Genomic DNA, 19,065 nt, shown 5'->3' with positions numbered 1-19,065 from the left:
TGTGTTAACTAAAGCAACCTTGAAATCTTTATAATTAAACTGTTGTTGGCGATAATTTGGCTTATCATTGATATTTAATATGTATTAAGTGTATCGGTTTCTTTACTGCTTTAGTGGTGCCTTTTTCCCTCAGGGTTGTTTTAATCTTCTATTATTCTTTCCATTGTTTTGTAGAACTCAAGGATCCGCGCCAACTTTGGATCCCGGCCGTTTGCATACGCAGAGGGCCAGGCGCACAGAAATGCAGCGGACTTGTGTGTAGATCTTGCAGAGGAAATAAGTGCAAATTTTGAAGCACTGCCTTTTGCTATGGCCTCAGACAGCGATAATGATGCAGGTGCAAGTGTTACCTCTGACTCTGGCTCCCATGGACCCCCTTGTCGGATTGCAGCTGTGGCTGTTGCTCAGCAACGTAGGTTCTTCACTTTTATTTCAGCCTTCTCATCATCAAAGTGCATGCTTTTTCCTTGACCTATTTGATTTAGCATAACTCTTCTCCACTTAAAGGCAGAGACTGCGCTACACATACCATTTGTGTATATCATTTTGTGTGTTTCCTTGCTGGTACAGAGTACAACAGCGACCTGTCGTGCCATTACAAAATTGAGCTGAGCTACGAGAACCTGGTGACCTCTGGACCTGATCCTCATCCTCCTCCTATCGCAGATGATGAGAGTGATGACGAGGATGATGATGATGTCCCAAGAGTGAGTCGGGTCTCCGCTTTTTTCACCTTCAATGTTGACTTTCAAATGATTTTTAAGTTAACAACCTTCATTGTTTATTGTGATTTGTGTTTGGCCCTAGGAGGACCACTATGCCTTGCTGGTAAAGGCCTGGGAGACCAAAGTGTTCCCTACCATCCGTAGGCGGTTCCGTAACGAGGCTGAGAGGAAATCTGGCTTGGATCAAATCAAAGGAGCTCTGCAGCTAGGTAATGAAGGAAAAAATATTAAAACATAACTTTAACGTCTAGTGTAACAAATGAATCATTTGATCAAGACGATGCATTAATTAGTCAATTGAGGTCAGTTACCTGTAGCCTAATTTAGAATACCAGGATGATGAACTATCATGAGACATTTAATGTTCAAATCTTATAATGAATGCATCACATGCATCATTTAGCTAATGAACTAAAACTTCATAACCTATGACACAATGTCTCCATGGTTCAGAACATTGATAATGTCAAAAATATAGAAGCCTGTATTCAAACTGCTTTGGTATTCCCCCTTTTAACAAATTGGAACAAGGTAAAGTAATTATAGTGCAGTTACATTTGACATAAGATTAATTGACAAAAGTTATTAACCTATTTAATGAGTTTTAAGCATTAGCTTGATGTCAAATTCTATTAAATGAAACATTGGCGAAGCCTCAAACCTCAAACAAGGAACACTTTAACATCGTTTGTCTCTTGTGTATTTTGCTGGCAACAGGCATGGTTGACATTGCGAGACAGACAGTGGAGTTCCTGTATGAAGAGAATGGCGGCATTCCCCGGGACCTCTACCTTCCTACCATTGAGGATATCAAGGACGAAGCAAATAAGTTCACCATCGACAAAGTTCGCAAAGGTACCATTCACCTTCATCACTACACCTAACAGTTAAAATGAGTTTGCTCCCAGGTGCATTGTAACTAAGCTTTGTAGTAAAATTGTTATTTTTGCCAGATTGTGATGTGCACAACTCTGCAAATGATTTGACCTTTAATATATTTTGCTCACTGAACACAGGCTTGACTGTGGTCATCCGCTCTCCGGACAGCAACAACACCAACAGCACCACCGGAGGGACGGCCCTGCCCAAGTTTGCTATCCGGGGCATGTTGAAGACCTTTGGTTTGCATGGGGTGGTGCTCGATGTGGACTCTGTGAGTACAATACTTAAGGCTTCAGTGTTTCAAGACATTATTGGAAATGTTCACTGGTTTAATGAATACTAATATTTTATTAGATACATTGTTTCAAACATTAACAATAAACCAGTTTCGTTCCCTCAACTACTTCACCAGGCTGGTCTAATATTTGTAAAAATGTATAAATATTAATTTAAAAAAACCCTGAAAAACAGCACCATTATATTCAGCTGCCGCTCATCACTGATTCCAGATTATCCGCCCCAGCTCTCATGCATTTCTTAATTAGAAGCATTATTTAAATGTCTCTGTCTTATAAACACATTACAGTTGTTGTGAATCATTCATATCCATCATCTGAGTGATATCCTTGATGTCATTTAACACAAGAAGACAATGTTACCAGGATGGTTTAAAATAACAAAAGGACTAATTAGACATTTCCTCTGGATCACACAGTGGAGAAAAATACTTCTTCCAAAGCAGCATTTTAATGTGGGCGGTGGTGGCGAAGTCCATAGGGACTTGGCTTGGCAACTGGAAGGTCACCAGTTCAAGTCCCGGAAAGACCAAGTGTTACCGAGGTGTCCCTGAGCAAGGCACCGTTCCCTACACTGCTCCCCGGCCGCCATACATAGTGGCAGCCCACTTCTCTAGGATGCACTAGGATGGGTCAAATGCAGAGAAACCGTTTTGTTACATGGTACCTGTACTGTGTAATGACAATAAGTTGAATCTAATTTTTCTAATCTAATGTCAAGAGGCCAACTCTTAATTGCAAAAGTATTGGTATTTTTCATATTTTGATAAACTAAAAAGAGCATTTTCAGTAAATTAATCTTATGTCATTCCATAAAAAGCACTTCACTGATATATTTGAACGTATTAGACACCTTCCTTAAAGATACAGTATACATGTTCTGCAACTTAAAAACGATTTTTTTTTTTTTATATTCTCAACATATTGCAATAGTTATTTCACAAATCTGTCATTCAGGGTCCATCTAGTTGTATACCGCATTTAAACATTTGTTTGGCTTGCCTGGTATCAACTATATCAATTGACCTTTTGCATAGCTTAGATCCAATTTCACAATGTCCTCCTGTGCTAGATTTGAGCAGGTCATAGAATGTTTGTCTTTTTACTATCATCTTATCCAGGTGAATGAGCTGGTGCAGGTGGAGACGTACCTGCGCAGTGAGGGGGTGCTGGTGAGGTATTGGTACCCTATAGAGATGCTGGAGCGCCCGCCTGCTGGATCTAGACGGACTGCAGCTAATGGCTTAGTCTCATTGGACAGTAGCAACATTCAGATTCATAGGTAATGTTTAAACCTAATGAGCATGATTTTAAATGAATCCTGCACCAGTGCTGGAAATAAAATCTGTTTCACACTTTCCTGTAGGGAGCTGCTTCGCTGTGAGAGTGCGCTGGCTCGGTTGTACTGCCGGATGGCCTTGCTCAACATCTTTGCCCCCAAGAATCCCCACACCTTCACTCGTCTCTTCCACATACCCGCCATCCGTGACATCACCTTAGAGCACCTTCAGCTGCTGTCCAATCAGCTGCTGGCTCCCCCTCTCCCTGGTGAGTGAGATTAACCTTTCTCATTAAATCACAGGATATCTCAATGTGATGCTTATAATCTTCTGTGCTGAACGCTCTAATGTGCTCTATGTTCTTCCTGCAGATGGCACTATTAGTTCTAGTTCCATCCTACTGGCCCAGTCAATGCTCCACAACCTTCAGGGCCAAAGCTGCTCCCCCTCTGAACTTTTCTTCCAGGGCAATGCTCAGCCCATCCGAGAGTGGCTGACAGTGGCCATCACCCGTGCCTTGCATCAAGGAGAGGAGAGCCTGCTGGAGCTCACAAAGCAGATCTGCTGCTTCCTACAGGTCAGCTCATGCTTGATCTAATGCAACTTGCGTTAGGTTAACTACCCAGTTTGTAAAATTGCTAATCTTCTTTTATAATTATTTTAATTTCAACAGAATGCACCAGAGCAGTTTACATCTGAGGAGTTTCCTGTGACCGAGTCAAAGGTCAGCATGGATGTCAGCTTTCCAGGTGCGGCATTTGTGATTGTATCCTGCAAGGAGAGCCAGCTAGGATGTCGCAAAGAGTGAGTCCATCCAGAAGTATTCAACATCTGTAGCCCTTATGAACTCAGATGTGTTACCATCCAGTTCCTGCTACATGCCTAAAAAGTCTACTCTACCTTTTCCACTCATTAGCTCCAGCCTTTACAAGGCCCCCTGGGCTCGAGTAATGGTGTACGGCCTGGGTCACAAAGTGCGCAGGAACGGCCAGCTCAATCTGATGGAGGCGGTGTGCTATCCACTGGATGCCTCACCCACCAACACAGGCCTTACTCCCCCTCCCACCACCAACCAATACCCCTCAGTTATCATACCGACTGATAAAGTGCACATCAAACTGGGTGAGTGTCGAACTCGCAAAACGGAAATGGATCCAGCTGAAAATGAATAAGTTAATATATTTAACCATCCCATTGTTTGGACTGTAGGAGTGTCGCCCCCACCTGGTGCTGTGTTGGTGTTGCACTCCTTGCCGCTGGAGTTTCCTCTGGCCATGGCATTTGCTGAGCAGCTGTTGACGTGGAAGCTGGGAGAGAGCAGTGAGCAGCGGTCAGAGGACGATCCGGACACAGTGCCATCATCTGTGCTGCTGCAGGTGGTAGAGCTGCTGGGTAGGTTGACCTCCAGATAACACAACGCTCTAATGAGCCTCATTTATCAACCTGCTTGAAGTGGCTTCATACATGGAACCCTAGTATAATTGTTGACCTTCTTGGATCCTGTTCCTGATTGAGTCTTATGACCTTAGCACTATTTAACGCTTGGTTGGTGTATTCTTTTATTAAAAAACACAGAAGTAAAAACAAATAAACTCTCGATGTAAGATTTAAAGTCATGATTTTACACTACTGTAGCATTTTCCTTATCCTTCACTTCTAGCTCCATAAATGACAAAAGAACTTTGAAAGCATACCAAGCATAATTACATGTTTAAAAAAAAAATGTCTTTGTCGTTGTTATTGTTTTAGGTGGTTTGCTTTGGACCACTGATCTGGCTCCCTCCATAAAGGAACTCATCTTTCACTTGTTGGCTGAGCTTCTGCGAAAGATCCACCAACTGGAGCAGCGCAAGAGCCCCGCGGGTCTCTCCAGCTCCATCGCTCTGCTGCTCAACCCCTGCCTCGCAGTGCTGATGGCCCTGCAGTCAGAACTCCGAAAGCTCTACGACCGCGAGACTCAGGGATGGACTGCTGGAGGGACTGGAGCAGGGGGGTCTTCATCTGGAGGCGTAGCGTTGGCTCTGGGATCGGAGCAGAGCCGGTTCTCCACCTACTTCCACGCTCTGATGGAGGTGTGCCTGGCTGTAGCAGAGGTGACAATCCCCCTTATTGTTAGTGGCTCTTCAGTGGGAGCCCTGTCCTCCAACAGCGCCCCTAACCTCAGCGACTCCTCTTCATCTTCGTCGTCATCCCCAGGCCAGACGCCACAGAGCCCCAGTCTGCTCTCCAAACGCAAGAAGGTGAAGATGAAGCGCGAGAGAGCAGCGGCGGTGGCAGCAGCAGTCTCTGGGAAACGGAGAAGTGGAGGAACACGGTTATCAGAGAGTGACAGCGCTCTGCTGAACATGGCGGGCAGTAAACCTGAGGACATGCTGTGGTTCCACCGCTGCCTCACACTCCTGATGATCCTTCGACACCTCGCCAATAAAGACCCGCATGGCTTAAGTGTGACCAGCGATGCAGTGACAGACGCCTGCCAGGCCCTGGTGGGCCCCACCGCCCACAGTCGCCTGCTGGTGCTCTCAGGTATCCCCATGCACCTGGAGGAGGCTGTGGTCCGAAATGCTATCCGCAGGGCCTGCAACGCACACGGGGGGCTCTTCAAAGATGAAGTCTTCATCCCTCTGCAGGAAGAGGATCCTAAAAAGCCCAAAGCTGGGGTTACAACCCCTCAGGACGGTAAAGTTGGACCTGACCCTGAGCGCCCCTTCCCCCACACCGGCGGCCCAGAGAGTCCTGACAGCTCGAGCAGCGTGACTCCAGCTATGAGCGTGAGCGCATCGGCTTCTACCAGCCAGACCTCCATCTGCAGCTCCTCTCAGGGAGTGTCCCGCACTGCCAGTGAACTTTCTGTCGATCAGGAGATGTTGGCTGTTCCATCCCTCAACCCAGCGGCTGCAGCTTCGGCCGTTACGTACCCCCAGCATGGCACCCAGGACCCCCACACTGTTTCTAGTCAGGAGAGTCTGGACACCTCCCTGTGCAGTACAGGAAGCCTGGGCAGTCTGGGCAGCTTGGGGGAGCCTCTGGACAGCGCAGAGACACCGTCAATGTCAGATGGAGGCTCTATGAACACAGTCACGTCACTGGAGAGCAACGCAGTCATGGCCAGGCCCATCAAGGGCTATGCTGTCATTGAGGTGATTAATACCACCATGTTAGACGTAAGCTGTGTGATTATGTGTCGTTGAAATACACTCATCTTTCTTTTCTTACTCATAGGTTCGTTCTCGGGCTAAAGTGGAAAAGATCAGAGCCAGTCTTTTCAACAGCAGTGACCTGATTGGCTTGTCCAGTCTTGAGGGTGAAGAGGATCTCATGGAGTTGACCAATGAGGAGATCCTCACAGCCTCCAGTGTTAACCAAAGCCTGTTTGACACACAGGGAAGCTCTGCCCTTGAAGACTACTTCCTGGAGAAGTCAGTCAGAGGTTGGTATTTGATTGTTTATTTTCTGCTTGACATTAGTTTTGCCAATCTCTCACTCTTAAATGATCTGTCCCTATATTTAAAGGTGACAAGCTGGTACCTGGAGCACGAGAAGTCCTCACAGATGTTTTTAAGAGCTGCTCGCACTCAGAACAGATGCTCAGCCTCACACCCGCCAAGCCACTTAAAGTGTCTGATATTTATCTCAGCAAGGAGCAGATCAACGCTCAGACCACTGGCAACCTACTGCATACTTTCTTTACCAACGTTAGGCCTCCAAAGAAAGTACTTGAGGACCAGCTCACTCAGGTAAATAACATATTGGCAGTGAAGTCATTTTTTTTTTTTAAACCTTGTATATGTTTCTATTAACATGTGTCAACATTATTTATTTGTATCAGATTCTAAGAAAGTATGGCACTCCCAAGCCCAATAAGAACAAATACAGCAAAGCCGGAAAAGAACAGCACCAAGGCAAGGTGGTGAGCACCAAGAGGCCGATCACCAAACCTCCCACCAAGGAGAAGTCTGTGCTAAACAGTGTCAGGTGAGTAATAGGTTTGTTTGACCTTATGTACATACACAATACTCTTTGACACTTTAATTGAATTTGATTTCCCTGATCTCTTGACTCTGCCAGGACTGCACTGAGTGAGAAGAAGACGGTCCTGAAGCCAAAATCTCCAGAGAAATCCAGACCTGATGAGAAAGATGTGGAAAAATCTCCTGCAAAAAAAGCTGAAGGTTGGTAGTGCTACACACTCTGACAACACAACATATTCAAAGTTACAGACAGTTGGGTAAATGTGGTGTTTTCAAAAACGTAGGTTAAATCATTTGCATTTTTGCTTTATTATACCTAAATGTGCAGCTTTATCTGTGTCTGTGTTTTGTATGACTGTTAGTTTTATCTGACCAATGTGTTAATGTAATTTCCAAATTGAAATATACGTTTGCAGTCTGGTAACCTGGTCTTACTATGATGCATTCAATTCCTGTTCTCAAACCACATACCACTTTGTCATCTTTAGCCCCAGAGGAGAAGTTCCTCACACTCGAAGGCTTCCACAAATTTGCTGTTGACAGGGCCAAGCAGGACATCCGCAGCGTCTGGAGGGCGATTCTGGCTTGTGGTTACGACCTCCACTTTGAAAGGTGAGACTGGGGGAACGTCTAACCCCAATAACCAGCACTCGGACTGCTGTAACTCAAACACTGTCACATTCATGAGCTGTCCTGGAACCAACCATGTTGTTTTGTTTTTACATTATGGGCTCCTTCAGAAAAATATGGGTCACTTCTGATTCATCAAGTTTTACTAGCATACAATTAAATCGATGCTTTAGTTTCACACACATCAACTAAGTGTAGTGCAACACATCAGATGGTTATTTATTTATTCAAAATTAGAAATTAACCCACAAATCTATTTCTCATGTCAGGACTATTTATTAATCGATCCAACTTATTTCACTAACTATACTAGTACTTTTTGATTTCTTTTATTCTATAATGGCTTTTCTTCTCCCAATCCAAACCTTTATTGACGAGTATGTGCTTACTCTGGATATAATTTGATATTTATGTATTTTCTATTTAAATTGAAGAGCAAGTCAAATTGTATCTTTAAAGAAATTGGACACACATCCAAATGATACTGCTGTTAAGCCCCTTTCATTATATAGATGTTTTGGTCATATTTTCATAGAAAAGCGCTGACCACAGAATATTGAATTACCTGTGTGTCTTTATTAAATATAAGTGACCTAACGTTGTGGCTGTTCTCTGTACCAGGTGCACGTGTATAGACACTCGTCACGCCCAGAAGGCCTGCAGGAAATGGGGTTTGGAAATGGACGTGGCATTGGTCCAGTACATCAACAGGCTGTGCCGTCACCTGGCCATCACACCGGCCAGACTGCACCCCCATGAAGTGTACCTGGACCCCGGAGACACTGCGGATCCTCGTGTGGCCAGTCTGCTCAGTAAGTAAACCTCTTCATTGCTACTGTCTGTTCTGTAAACAGAAGGCCGAAACCCTTTTGTTGTTGCTTGAATCCAATGCACAAGTGTTACATACGGGACATACTCTGAGTCACACTTGCTCAGTTTCTTCTTCTTCTACTATAATAAAAGATGTTGTCCTTTGTGTTCAGATGTGCCAGTGGAGAGCATGCGCCTGCGCTTTGCTCTGCTGCAGTCCCTCAACAACACTCTGGAGAGTTTCTTCCTGCCGCTAGTAGAGATGAGACAGACACTCACCTATCAGAACAGCATTGCAGCGCTCTTATGTGAAGCCAAAGGTACACAGGTCAACTTGTTGTGAATGCATCAGTGTTTTTACCTTTTTAAAAGAAACCTTCCTTGCTAAACACGTGTCATCGTCTTCTTACAGGTCTGATCTACTACGACACTAAGATCACTGTAATGAACAGAGTACTGAATGCCACAGTGCAGCGGACAGCTGACCATGCTGCTCCAGAGATTACTCTGGACCCTCTGGAGATTGTGGGAGGTATGAATGCCTTCATTCATATAACATATAACACCCCTTGTTGTGCAATACCAATTATGTGCAATATATATATATATGCCGTTAATAACTGCAATATATACTGGCTTCTATATCTCAGAACTGTTACAGGATGTGTATTATGTAAATTGTGTAATTTTTCTTTTGAATTTTGTATCTTTAAGATTTTTTAATGCATGCTTCTTGGTTAATATTAAGCTCTCTTTGGCTCATTTCTTGCTGTAACAAATGCAAATGTCCCCTCTGTGGGATGGATAAAGGTATTCTGATACACTCACAGGTTTATTGTTTCCTATTTTATTCCATTTGCACTGGATCTTTGCACTCATCTGCCGGTGTCTTCTTTTTCCCTTCAGGTGAGATCAGATCATCTGAGAACACGTATTTCTGCCAAGCAGCGCGCCAGCTCTCCTGCGTGCCGTCGTCTCAGCTCTGTGTGAAGCTGGCCAGCGGAGGAGACCCCACCTACGCCTTCAACATCCGCTTCACTGGAGAGGAGGTTCATGGCACAAGTAAGAATTTCTCTTCACATTGTTTTTTCTCTACTGCCCTACAGTATTTTACTTGTCAAGATTTCTTTTGTTAGCCCTCACTGACAAAGCTCTGATACATCTGCTTCTCTCAGGTGGCTCCTTCAGACACTTCCTATGGCAGGTGTGTAAGGAGTTACAGAGTTCTGCTCTGTCTCTGCTGCTCCCCTGCCCCAGTGCTGCAGCCAACCGTAACAAGGTAAGGGTTTCACTGTCTGACACTGTTTCAGGACGTCCTGTTTTACACACTTTTTCTTCCTCTCAACGAGGCATATAATGTCCGATCCTGCATTGACCTCACACTGCCTGAAATCAAAATGTTTCGTCACTGTTTACAAAGCTTACTATGCAATGTTTTGAGTTTGATATCAGTGACTATCCCAAGACTGCATGCTTTCTGCGAATCATATCTGGCACAACAAAGTTAATCGCAGAAAATGAAATGTGAATCATTATAATTTTTCTCTGTCCTCAGGGGAAGTACATCCTGACGCCCTGCCCTATCAGCTACGCAGAGGAGCAGTTGTTACACTTCTTTGGTCAGCTTCTTGGCATAGCCATCCGCGCAGATGTTCCACTTCCTCTGGACCTTCTGGGCTCCTTCTGGAAGGGTCTGGTGGGCGAGCCCCTCGACCCTGAGCAGGACCTGCAGGAAGCCGATGTGATCACCTACAACTACGTCAAGAAATTTGAAAATGTAAGGGACCAGAAGTGAATCCCTCAGGTTTCTCCCTTCTACTAACAAACAAGTTGTTTATTGAGGCTTTCTCCTCCACTATCAGACTTCCATCCAACAGTGTTGATGATATGGTGGGTAATTTCAAGTCAAAAACTACATGTCTGATTGATGCTCTTGCCCCTGCTAAAGCAAAACCAACCTCTGGTAATAAAGCACCATGGAGAAATGCCACGCTAGTGAGGCTGCGCAAACAACATTGTAGAAAAGCGGAACACAGGTGGCGCAAGTCACATCTTCTCATTCATTTTGAGATATTTAAGGGCAGTCTTCATAGTTATAATCATGAACTACGGAACGCAAGACGCTCCTTTTTCTCTGATATAAACAGCAATAACACCCGTGCGTTATTTTCAATTATTACATGGCTTAGTTGAATACTCGATTCTGATTGGTCAATTCAGAACACGTGACACGTTGTTAATACCGAACAGACAGACCGCTGTCAAGGACTTATTGACCGTTGTTAAGGACGCTCACATCTTCAGAAAGAAGTCCGGTCGATTTAACTGTATACAGTTGGGCCGAAAAGCAAACTGCATGCAGTTTGCTTTTCGAACTGGGACAAGAAAAACAGCGGAGAAGTAACGGGGCACAAACCCTCCTTTTTACGCAGCGGTCCAGACATAGACATCAAACGGCGACACATATTCACTTGCCAGTTACTTTGTCATTAGGGCAGGGATATCTAGATACTTTCCAAGGTTTGACATCATGAATTGTGCTACTTTTAAAGCAAGGAGCGATGTTTTCAAATCTGTAATCAAAAAGCTCCTCAAAAACGCAAGCAGTTCCTACCGTTGGCTTTTCAAACTGACAAGAGACGCTCTCACTGTTTTTCAAATGTAACAGTTTGAAAAGCAAGCAAACTGTCTGATTGTCTTTAGTTTTCCGCTGGCGTGTGATGGCAACATGGAGGATTTTAACATTCATTTTAATATATTTGGAGAGCACAGTAATTTGGAGTAATGGTTAGTGGCTGATGAGTCCCCAGTGAAGAAAAGAAAAAGACAAGAGGGACAAGAAAACAGCGGAGAAGTAACGGGCAGAAGCCCTCCTTTTTACGCAGCGGTCCAGACATAGACATCAAATGGCAAAACATACAGTGTGCAGTTACTTTGGCATTAGGGCAGGGATATCGAGATACTTTCCAAGGTTTGACATAATGAATTGTGCTACTTTTAAAGCAAGCAGCGATGTTTTCAAATCTGTAATCAGAAAGCTCCTCAAAAACGCTATCGAAGCAGTTCCTGCCGTTGCTACGTTAGTTCAAACAGTAAGATCGGACTATTTTTCTTCGCGGATGCATGTCAATTTAAATCAATACATAAAACTATTTTTTAAATCAATAAAATCATTTTCTAAATCCATAAAAGCATTTCAATTAATATTGGGAGTCATAACGTTACTTTGTTGAGAATGTGGCCATGTAATAAGCGGGATAATGTGCAGCGACTTGGTCATTATGGGGAAAAGAACACCTTCATGCCGATCTAGATCCCTCCGCTTCGCGTCGGGCTCCTGATCAGCCTGTCGGTGTTCTTTTCCCCATAATGACCGCGTCGCAGCACATTATCCCTTACCTGTTGACCGGCTATCAAACCCCCGCATACCAATTGCCCCTGAACTCCTCTCTACTGAGTCATGCAACACATTTGCATAATTTTTTACAACCAACATTGAAAATATAGGATTAACGTTGAGTGCCTCCATTTCGGGAAAGGGGTCTATGGCAACCATTCATCCTCTTAAAATACACTTAATCCGCAAGACACAGTTTTATCCCATCAGCCATAATGCCCTTGAAGACATAGTGTTGCATTTAAGTTCTTCCTCCTGCTGCTTAGATAGTATTCCCACAAGCTTCCTGACATTTGTTTTTAACTGCATGGCATCAGAGCTACTAGAGATAGTCAACACCTCCCTCAGCTCGGGACAGTTCCCAAAAGCACTAAAAACGGCAGTAATCGAGCCTCTTTTAACAAAAAAAAAGCTCAATCATGCAGAATTATAGGCCAATTTCAAACCTACCCTTCTTGGGTAAAATTATAGAAAAAGCTGTTTTCCATCACGCAACTTTTTTTTGGCACAAAATAACTGCTTTGATGCTCTCCGGATTCAGAGCCCATCACAGCACTGAGACCGCACTTATGAGGGTCTTCAATAGGGATGGGTATCGTTTGAAATGTATCGATTCCGATTCCGGTTCTACTTATCGATTCCGGTTCTTATCGATTCCCCGTTTCGATTCCAAAATTGTAAAAGAAAGAGTTCAAACGTTTAGATAACAAAAATATTGTTAGTCTTTTAAGCTTTAACTGACATTTTTACAAATAAAAAATATACATGCAATACAAATGTATTGCACAATAGCTGTGCTTTATTTTAACTGAGCTATGCCTGTGGCAAGCTATTAACAGGAATTACACTGTGCCTTGTCTTTTTCTTTTTTAGTGTAGTGGAGCCTCACTTTAGAGCGTTTACCGCGACCCATCTTTGGTATTATGAAGTGACTGAGCTCGTGAACTGTCTACTGGAGGGCGGGGGAGCCTCGCTGCGGGGCAACTGTGGACCTCTGTCAGTGCAACTTACATGATGCTGTTATTAAGGGCGGTGCCGGCTGTCAGCGTACTGAGCCGGCTGTCAACGGCCCGCTGACGACCGGCCGCTCTGTGATTCTCCAGGTCCGCCCTGTATTCCACCGGGTCACCGCGGTGCAGACGGACCCGCTGGAATACAGGGTCTACCGCGTTTAGGAACCGTTAAGCAGAACCGAAATTGTGTATTTTGTATGGGTACCCGGTACCCGGCATTTTCTTATCGGTTCTCATCTGGAACCGAGTTTCGGTTCCCCACCCTAGTCTTAAACGATATATATTTAAACACAGGCAAGGGACAAATAACTATTTTGGTACTGCTGGACCTCAGTGCCGCCTTTGATACAGTGGACCACAAAATATTACTGGACAGACTAGAAAACTGTGTTGGTTTATCTGGCAAAGCACTTAATTGGTTCAAATCGTATCTGCAGGACAGGGACTTCTTTGTGTCTGTTGGTTCTTTTTAAATCGCAACAAACTGCAATGACTTGTGGAGTTCCCCAAGGGTCGATTCTTGGTCCAATTCTATTTAACATATACATGCTTCCACTAGCCCAGATCCTAAAAGTTAACAAAATGTCGTACCACAATTATGCAGATGACACTCAGTTATACATTACAATAAAGCCTGGCGACTACGGACCATTACAATCCCTCACCAACTGCATGGAACAAATCAGTAGCTGGATGAGCAACAATTTCCTACAATTAAACAAAAACAAAACAGAGACAATTATCTTTGATGCCAAAAGGGAGGAACGGGCTGAAGTAAGCGCTAAACTAGAAGCCCTACTGCTAAATACATCGGAAAAGGTGAGAAATCTAGGCGTAGTTCTGGACCCCGACCTCAATTTCAAATCCCATAAACACAATTACTAAATCAGCATACTATCACCTGAAAAACATAGCCAGACTTGGAATATTCATGTCTCAACAAGACCTTGAAAAACTAGTTCACGCCTTTGTTTTTAGCAGGCTTAAAAATCGGTTAGAAAACTACAACTAATCCAGAACGCCGCTGCCAGAGTCCTGACCAAAACAAAAAGAGTAGAACACATTACCCCAGTACTCAGATCACTGCACTGGCTACCAGTAGCTTACAGAATCGATTTTAAAATGATATTGTTAACTTATAAAGCATCAAATGGTTTGGGACCCCAATATATGTCTGACATGTTGCCCTGTTACGAGCCCCCCAGAGCTCTGAGATCATCGGGGGCGGGCTTACTCATTATTCCCCGGCTCAGAACCAAACACGCCGAAGCTGCTTTTAGTTTTTATGCTCCCCACAAATGGAATAAACTTCCAGAAAACCTGAGGTCTTCACCAACGCTGAGTTCTTTTAAGTCGAGGCTAAAAACTCTACTTTTTACAGCTGCTTACCCAGAAGCCTTTTAACTTGTTTTAGCACTTACCGTATTTACAATGTCGTCTTTAAACAATTTTATATCTCATTAATGCATTGTTTTTATGAAACTGTTATTCCATTATGTTTATGTATTGTGTTCCTCTCTGTTCTACTATCATGTGTTAATGATCATGAAAAGCACTGAAATGTGCTATATAAATAAACATACCATACCTTACCTTACCTTACTAACGTAGTTCTAATGACGTTAATGAGACGTGTGTTCTCCACCCTTCAGACGAGTGATGAGGCGGAGCTGGAGGCCCTGTGTGCTGAGATCTCCTCCCAGCACCACTCGGGAGAAAGCCCCGACTCCCCCAGCCGGCCCTGCTGCACCTTCACATACATCACTATGACGGGCGAGGAGGTGGAGCTTTGTCAGGGAGGTCGCAGCCTCATCGTCAGGTACAGGAATCACATCGTTGTCTTATTCCATCCTCATTCCACCCTCTCAATCAACTTCCTCTTGACTGCCTTTTTATTTTTTACTTACTTGTTTGCCTGTCCTTGTTTGTCTACCCTCCCTCATACTGTAAAGCGTCTTTGAGTTTTGAAAAGCGCTATATAAATAAAATGCATTATTATTATTATCAACTGTTTCTAACTGTCTCTACAATAGTCTCATTATCAATCTTAAAATGTTGTGTGTTTTTAAAGCTGGGACAATAAGGACATGTATGCGCGGGCAGTGCGGAGCCTCCGTCTGCGGGAGCTGCAGAACGTGGAGTGTATGACGGCGGTGCGTTCAGGGCTCGGCGCCATCATTCCTCTGCAGCTACTCACCATGCTCATCCCTTTAGAGATGGAGCTACGCACCTGCGGCCTGCCTTACATCAACCTGGAGTTCCTTAAGGTAATGCAGACACTTGTGACAGTAAATGTTGAAGTCTGTTTATATCACCAATAAATATGTCAGTGGTTTACATGAGAAACACCTTATTTCCTTACAGTTAAGTATTGATCAAATGTAATCCCTCTGCAGGCTCACACCATGTATCAGGTGGGTCTGATGGAGACCGACCAGCACATCGAGTTCTTCTGGAGCGCGCTGGAGATGTTCACTCAAGAGGAGCTCTGCAAGTTCATTAAGTTTGCCTGCAATCAGGAGAGAATACCGTTCACCTGCCCCTGCAAGGACGGGGGGCCCGACACCGCCCACGTCCCCCCGTACCCAATGAAGATCGCCCCTCCTGATGGAGCTGCAGGTAATGGCTAACAAGGTCTCAACAGAGCCACGATTAAACTGTGCTGTCCATCTCTCTATCTTCGTAGTGCCGTTAGTGCAGAAAGTACTGATAGCTATAATCAAAGCTCGTCTTGTCTTAAAACTTTAGACAGACCTTGGACATGTTTGTGATAGCTTGCTTGTGTCTGTAAATGAATAGATTTGTACAATTGACATATTACATTACATTGCATTTAGCTGACGCTTTTATCCAAAGCGACTTACAATAAGTGCGTTCGACCAACAAAATACAAACTTGAAGAAAACAGAATCATATAAGTACATCAGGCTTCATAGAGCAAAAACATTTCAAGTGCTACTCAACTGGCTTTAGATAAGCCAGTACTTTATTAGTATATAAGTGCTTTGTTAGTAGTTCTATCGCTCGAAGTGGAGTCGAAAGAGATGAGTTTTCAGTCTGTGCCGGAAGATGTGTAAGCTTTCTGCTGTCCTGATGTCAATGGGGAGCTCATTCCACCATTTTGGAGCCAGGATAGCAAACCCACGTGTTTTTGCTGATGGGAACTTGGGTCCCCTTCGCAGCGAGGGTGCAGCGAGCCGTTTGGTTGATGCAGAGCGGAGTGCACGTGCTGGGGTGTACGGTTTAACCATGTCCTGGATGTAGGAAGGGCCAGATCCATTCGCAGCATGGTACGCAAGTACCATTGTCTTGAAGTGGATTCTAGCAGTTACTGGAAGCCAGTGAAGCGAGCAGAGGAGCGGTGTGGTGTGGGAACATTTAGGAAGGTTGAAGACCAGACGAGCCGCTGCATTCTGGATGAGCTGCAGAGGTCGGATGGCACATGCAGGTAGACCAGCCAGGAGGGAGTTGCAGTAGTCTAGGCGTGAGATGACGAGAGCCTGGACCAGAACCTGCGTTGCTTTCTTGGTCAGCTGGGGACGCATTCTCCTGATGTTGTAAAGCGTGTGAAGCTGTTACATGAAGGAATATTAATAGTTTCTGATGTGTGACTTTTCAAGAAGGGATCTATTGTAGTTTTCAGACTCACTATTTTTAATCACTTTCTACTTCAGTTATCTACAGATAAGATAACACTTACTTTTATCAGCTAAACAGGCCAATTATTAGTTGTTCCTGCAGTTTCACGTAGAACTCCAGTGGTAATACCTCGATTCATTGTGCAACAGAAGCGATTTTGTTGTGATGCACCTTGCTGTTTTTCTCCTCTCCAGGTCAGCCTGACTCTCGCTACATCCGCGTGGAGACCTGTATGTTCATGGTGAAGCTGCCCCAGTACAGCTCTTTGGATGTGATGCTGGAGAAACTGCGATACGCCATCCACTACCGCGAGGACCCTCTCAGCGGCTAAGAAGACTTGACAGCCCTACGTCCACAAGCGTCCCCTTCCTCTGAGACACACCACTTTAATTTCATTTTGAGTTGCTGTTAATGCTTTGCATGTTTATCCCTGCTTTCTTTGTTTTTACACAAATGCTACATTTTTTTTAAATTTAGTTTGAGGCATATTTTTGTGAAGAATTCAGGGAAGCTAATCTGACACTGTTAACAAGTGTCTGTGTTGCACTGAGTTTGATTATGGCATTGAAGTGAAACAACTGTGACATAGTTTTGGTTTTGACTTTTCCCTTCCCCTACATTAAAAAGAGGGTTTAACAACATTCAGTCAAGTTCTGTGAATTGAACAGCTTAACAGGATGTCATCAGATCTGCGGTGACATTATAGTATTGAAAACGTTGCACTGCTGTGAAGGCAACACACAAACTGTTACTCTCCTAAAGCTTAACCTAGCTGCCTCTCTCTGTCTCCCCTCTGTGGGGGTGATGTTCTGAAACATGCCTTTGCTGTAGGAGCCACTGCAGAGGGTGATGTTGGAGAGAAAACCACTGATTTCCACTGAATTGAGTTTTGAGGTACGACTACTAGCAACATTAAGGAGATGTGTGTTGCTGCCTATTTTTTCCGCAATGAGCAAGCAGAAGATGGGAACAAGTGCTGTACAGGATATTACAGGATATTACTGCCTGTTTAAAAAAAAATATGAACTTCTAATGGACAAAGTAATTTATGCCTATATAAACTGAATACATTTTATCCAAGTCTCTGAAGAGAGGGTATTTAAGTTGTGTAAAAAGTCATAATAATCTATTAGTTTATGAAATTGCTCTTTGATTTCTCTGAGTAGCTCTGGCGGCATGTTAGGGCAGTGGAGAGGAGAGGCCTGTTGGATCTGATATGCCTGCATTTCAGGTTTGTGAAACCTGTGTTGCTTTGTGAAAATTGGAAGGAGAATAAATTCTCAAAAGCCGCTCTCCTACTTTGTTTGTGTGCTACTGCTACTGAATGTGCAACAACCCCCCCTCGCTCCCCAAAACACACTGGGGGAGGGGCGGCGGATTATCTGGAGTTCTGCCTTTTTATAGTTTTCTTTATTAAAAGAAGAACAGGATTCTGCTGTTTATTGTTTATTTTTCATTCTTTTACCCATAACCAAATGTTTAGCTGTGTAAAAATAAAATCAAAGAAAAAAATGTAAATAGACTGAAGTTATGTTTGATGGCAGTTTTTATTAATTGCTAACTCACTTCACCTTATAATTTTATTTTTTCGTTTGCACTACTCTTCCAAGAAAATATTCTAAAATGAGCAAACTGGGCGATGTCTGTTGGATATCCCGTTTGTTGTTATTTTTTATGAATTTTGGAAATACCAGTAATCTTATCACCTTTTGTCTTGTACTCAGATGGATTCAATTTCTTCTACTCATGGTGAAACATGTTTTCTTGTGTGAGTAAGATCGCCATTTTACTTAGAACTGAAATACAGCCCAGAATTGACACATAACGGATATTGGATTGTTGAATTGCTTGCGAGTTTTGATTTTGGTTCAGTTCTTTGAAGGGTGACACACCGCTGCTAACAGGGACGCTCTCTCCTCTACTTGCTCCTCTTCTGGGGGAGTAGATAAGGTTATAAAAGGACATATCCATACAAGAGGTGTTGCGATAAAAATGTGTGCTGTACATTTACTTGATATTTATTACAATTATTTATGGTTGCATTAACTTAACTTTTACTGTCTTACCTCTGCACATCAGAAACGTAACATATCTAAAATGGATTATACAGATGTAAAGAATCGGATGGCATTTGAGATTTCTGTGTCACAATAAAGAAATGTCTTCATGTAAAAAACCTCTGTCCTGCTTTATGTATTTTATATATTGCCCTTATACATTTCTGTGCTTATTTTAGTTATTTTTTCTTTAAGACATTGCTGGGATAAACATTCAGTCTGGTTGGGGAAAACGGGTTTCATAAATGTTTTTTTACTATCATTTGCATAACATCTGAACAGTGCGGACATGCTTGTTACATGTGTGCACAGACAATGAGTGTTGGTCATGGTGATTGACGCCTGTGAAAACATGTTTTGCCTGC

General features: G+C 43.5%; 1 protein-coding gene across 4 annotated transcripts in view; it reads left to right on the top strand.

The window, feature by feature from the left end:
- LOC117453110 (probable E3 ubiquitin-protein ligase HECTD4) overlaps nt 1-18,819 on the top strand; it is a 47,386-nt gene extending 28,567 nt beyond the window's left edge. For all 4 annotated transcript variants that reach the window (XM_034091984.1, XM_034091982.1, XM_034091983.1 and 1 more), the window contains exons 50-76: nt 175-412; nt 571-707; nt 808-934; nt 1,443-1,580; nt 1,742-1,878; nt 3,025-3,185; nt 3,270-3,451; nt 3,555-3,760; nt 3,857-3,987; nt 4,100-4,305; nt 4,393-4,575; nt 4,933-6,323; nt 6,406-6,613; nt 6,697-6,920; nt 7,013-7,158; nt 7,252-7,355; nt 7,643-7,766; nt 8,406-8,596; nt 8,768-8,914; nt 9,007-9,126; nt 9,501-9,656; nt 9,770-9,873; nt 10,150-10,371; nt 14,657-14,823; nt 15,076-15,271; nt 15,401-15,623; nt 16,838-18,819. In XM_034091984.1, coding sequence (XP_033947875.1) covers nt 175-412; nt 571-707; nt 808-934; nt 1,443-1,580; nt 1,742-1,878; nt 3,025-3,185; nt 3,270-3,451; nt 3,555-3,760; nt 3,857-3,987; nt 4,100-4,305; nt 4,393-4,575; nt 4,933-6,323; nt 6,406-6,613; nt 6,697-6,920; nt 7,013-7,158; nt 7,252-7,355; nt 7,643-7,766; nt 8,406-8,596; nt 8,768-8,914; nt 9,007-9,126; nt 9,501-9,656; nt 9,770-9,873; nt 10,150-10,371; nt 14,657-14,823; nt 15,076-15,271; nt 15,401-15,623; nt 16,838-16,974 — 5,706 coding nt within the window. In that variant the 3' untranslated portion in view covers nt 16,975-18,819. The remainder of the gene's footprint in view (nt 1-174; nt 413-570; nt 708-807; nt 935-1,442; nt 1,581-1,741; nt 1,879-3,024; nt 3,186-3,269; nt 3,452-3,554; nt 3,761-3,856; nt 3,988-4,099; nt 4,306-4,392; nt 4,576-4,932; nt 6,324-6,405; nt 6,614-6,696; nt 6,921-7,012; nt 7,159-7,251; nt 7,356-7,642; nt 7,767-8,405; nt 8,597-8,767; nt 8,915-9,006; nt 9,127-9,500; nt 9,657-9,769; nt 9,874-10,149; nt 10,372-14,656; nt 14,824-15,075; nt 15,272-15,400; nt 15,624-16,837) is intronic.
- The last annotated feature ends 246 nt before the right edge of the window (nt 18,820-19,065 follow it).

The sequence above is a fragment of the Pseudochaenichthys georgianus genome, chromosome 9 (genome assembly GCF_902827115.2).
Source record: "Pseudochaenichthys georgianus chromosome 9, fPseGeo1.2, whole genome shotgun sequence".
Lineage (NCBI taxonomy): Eukaryota > Metazoa > Chordata > Actinopteri > Perciformes > Channichthyidae > Pseudochaenichthys > Pseudochaenichthys georgianus.
This window is presented reverse-complemented; position numbering and strand designations above follow the sequence as displayed.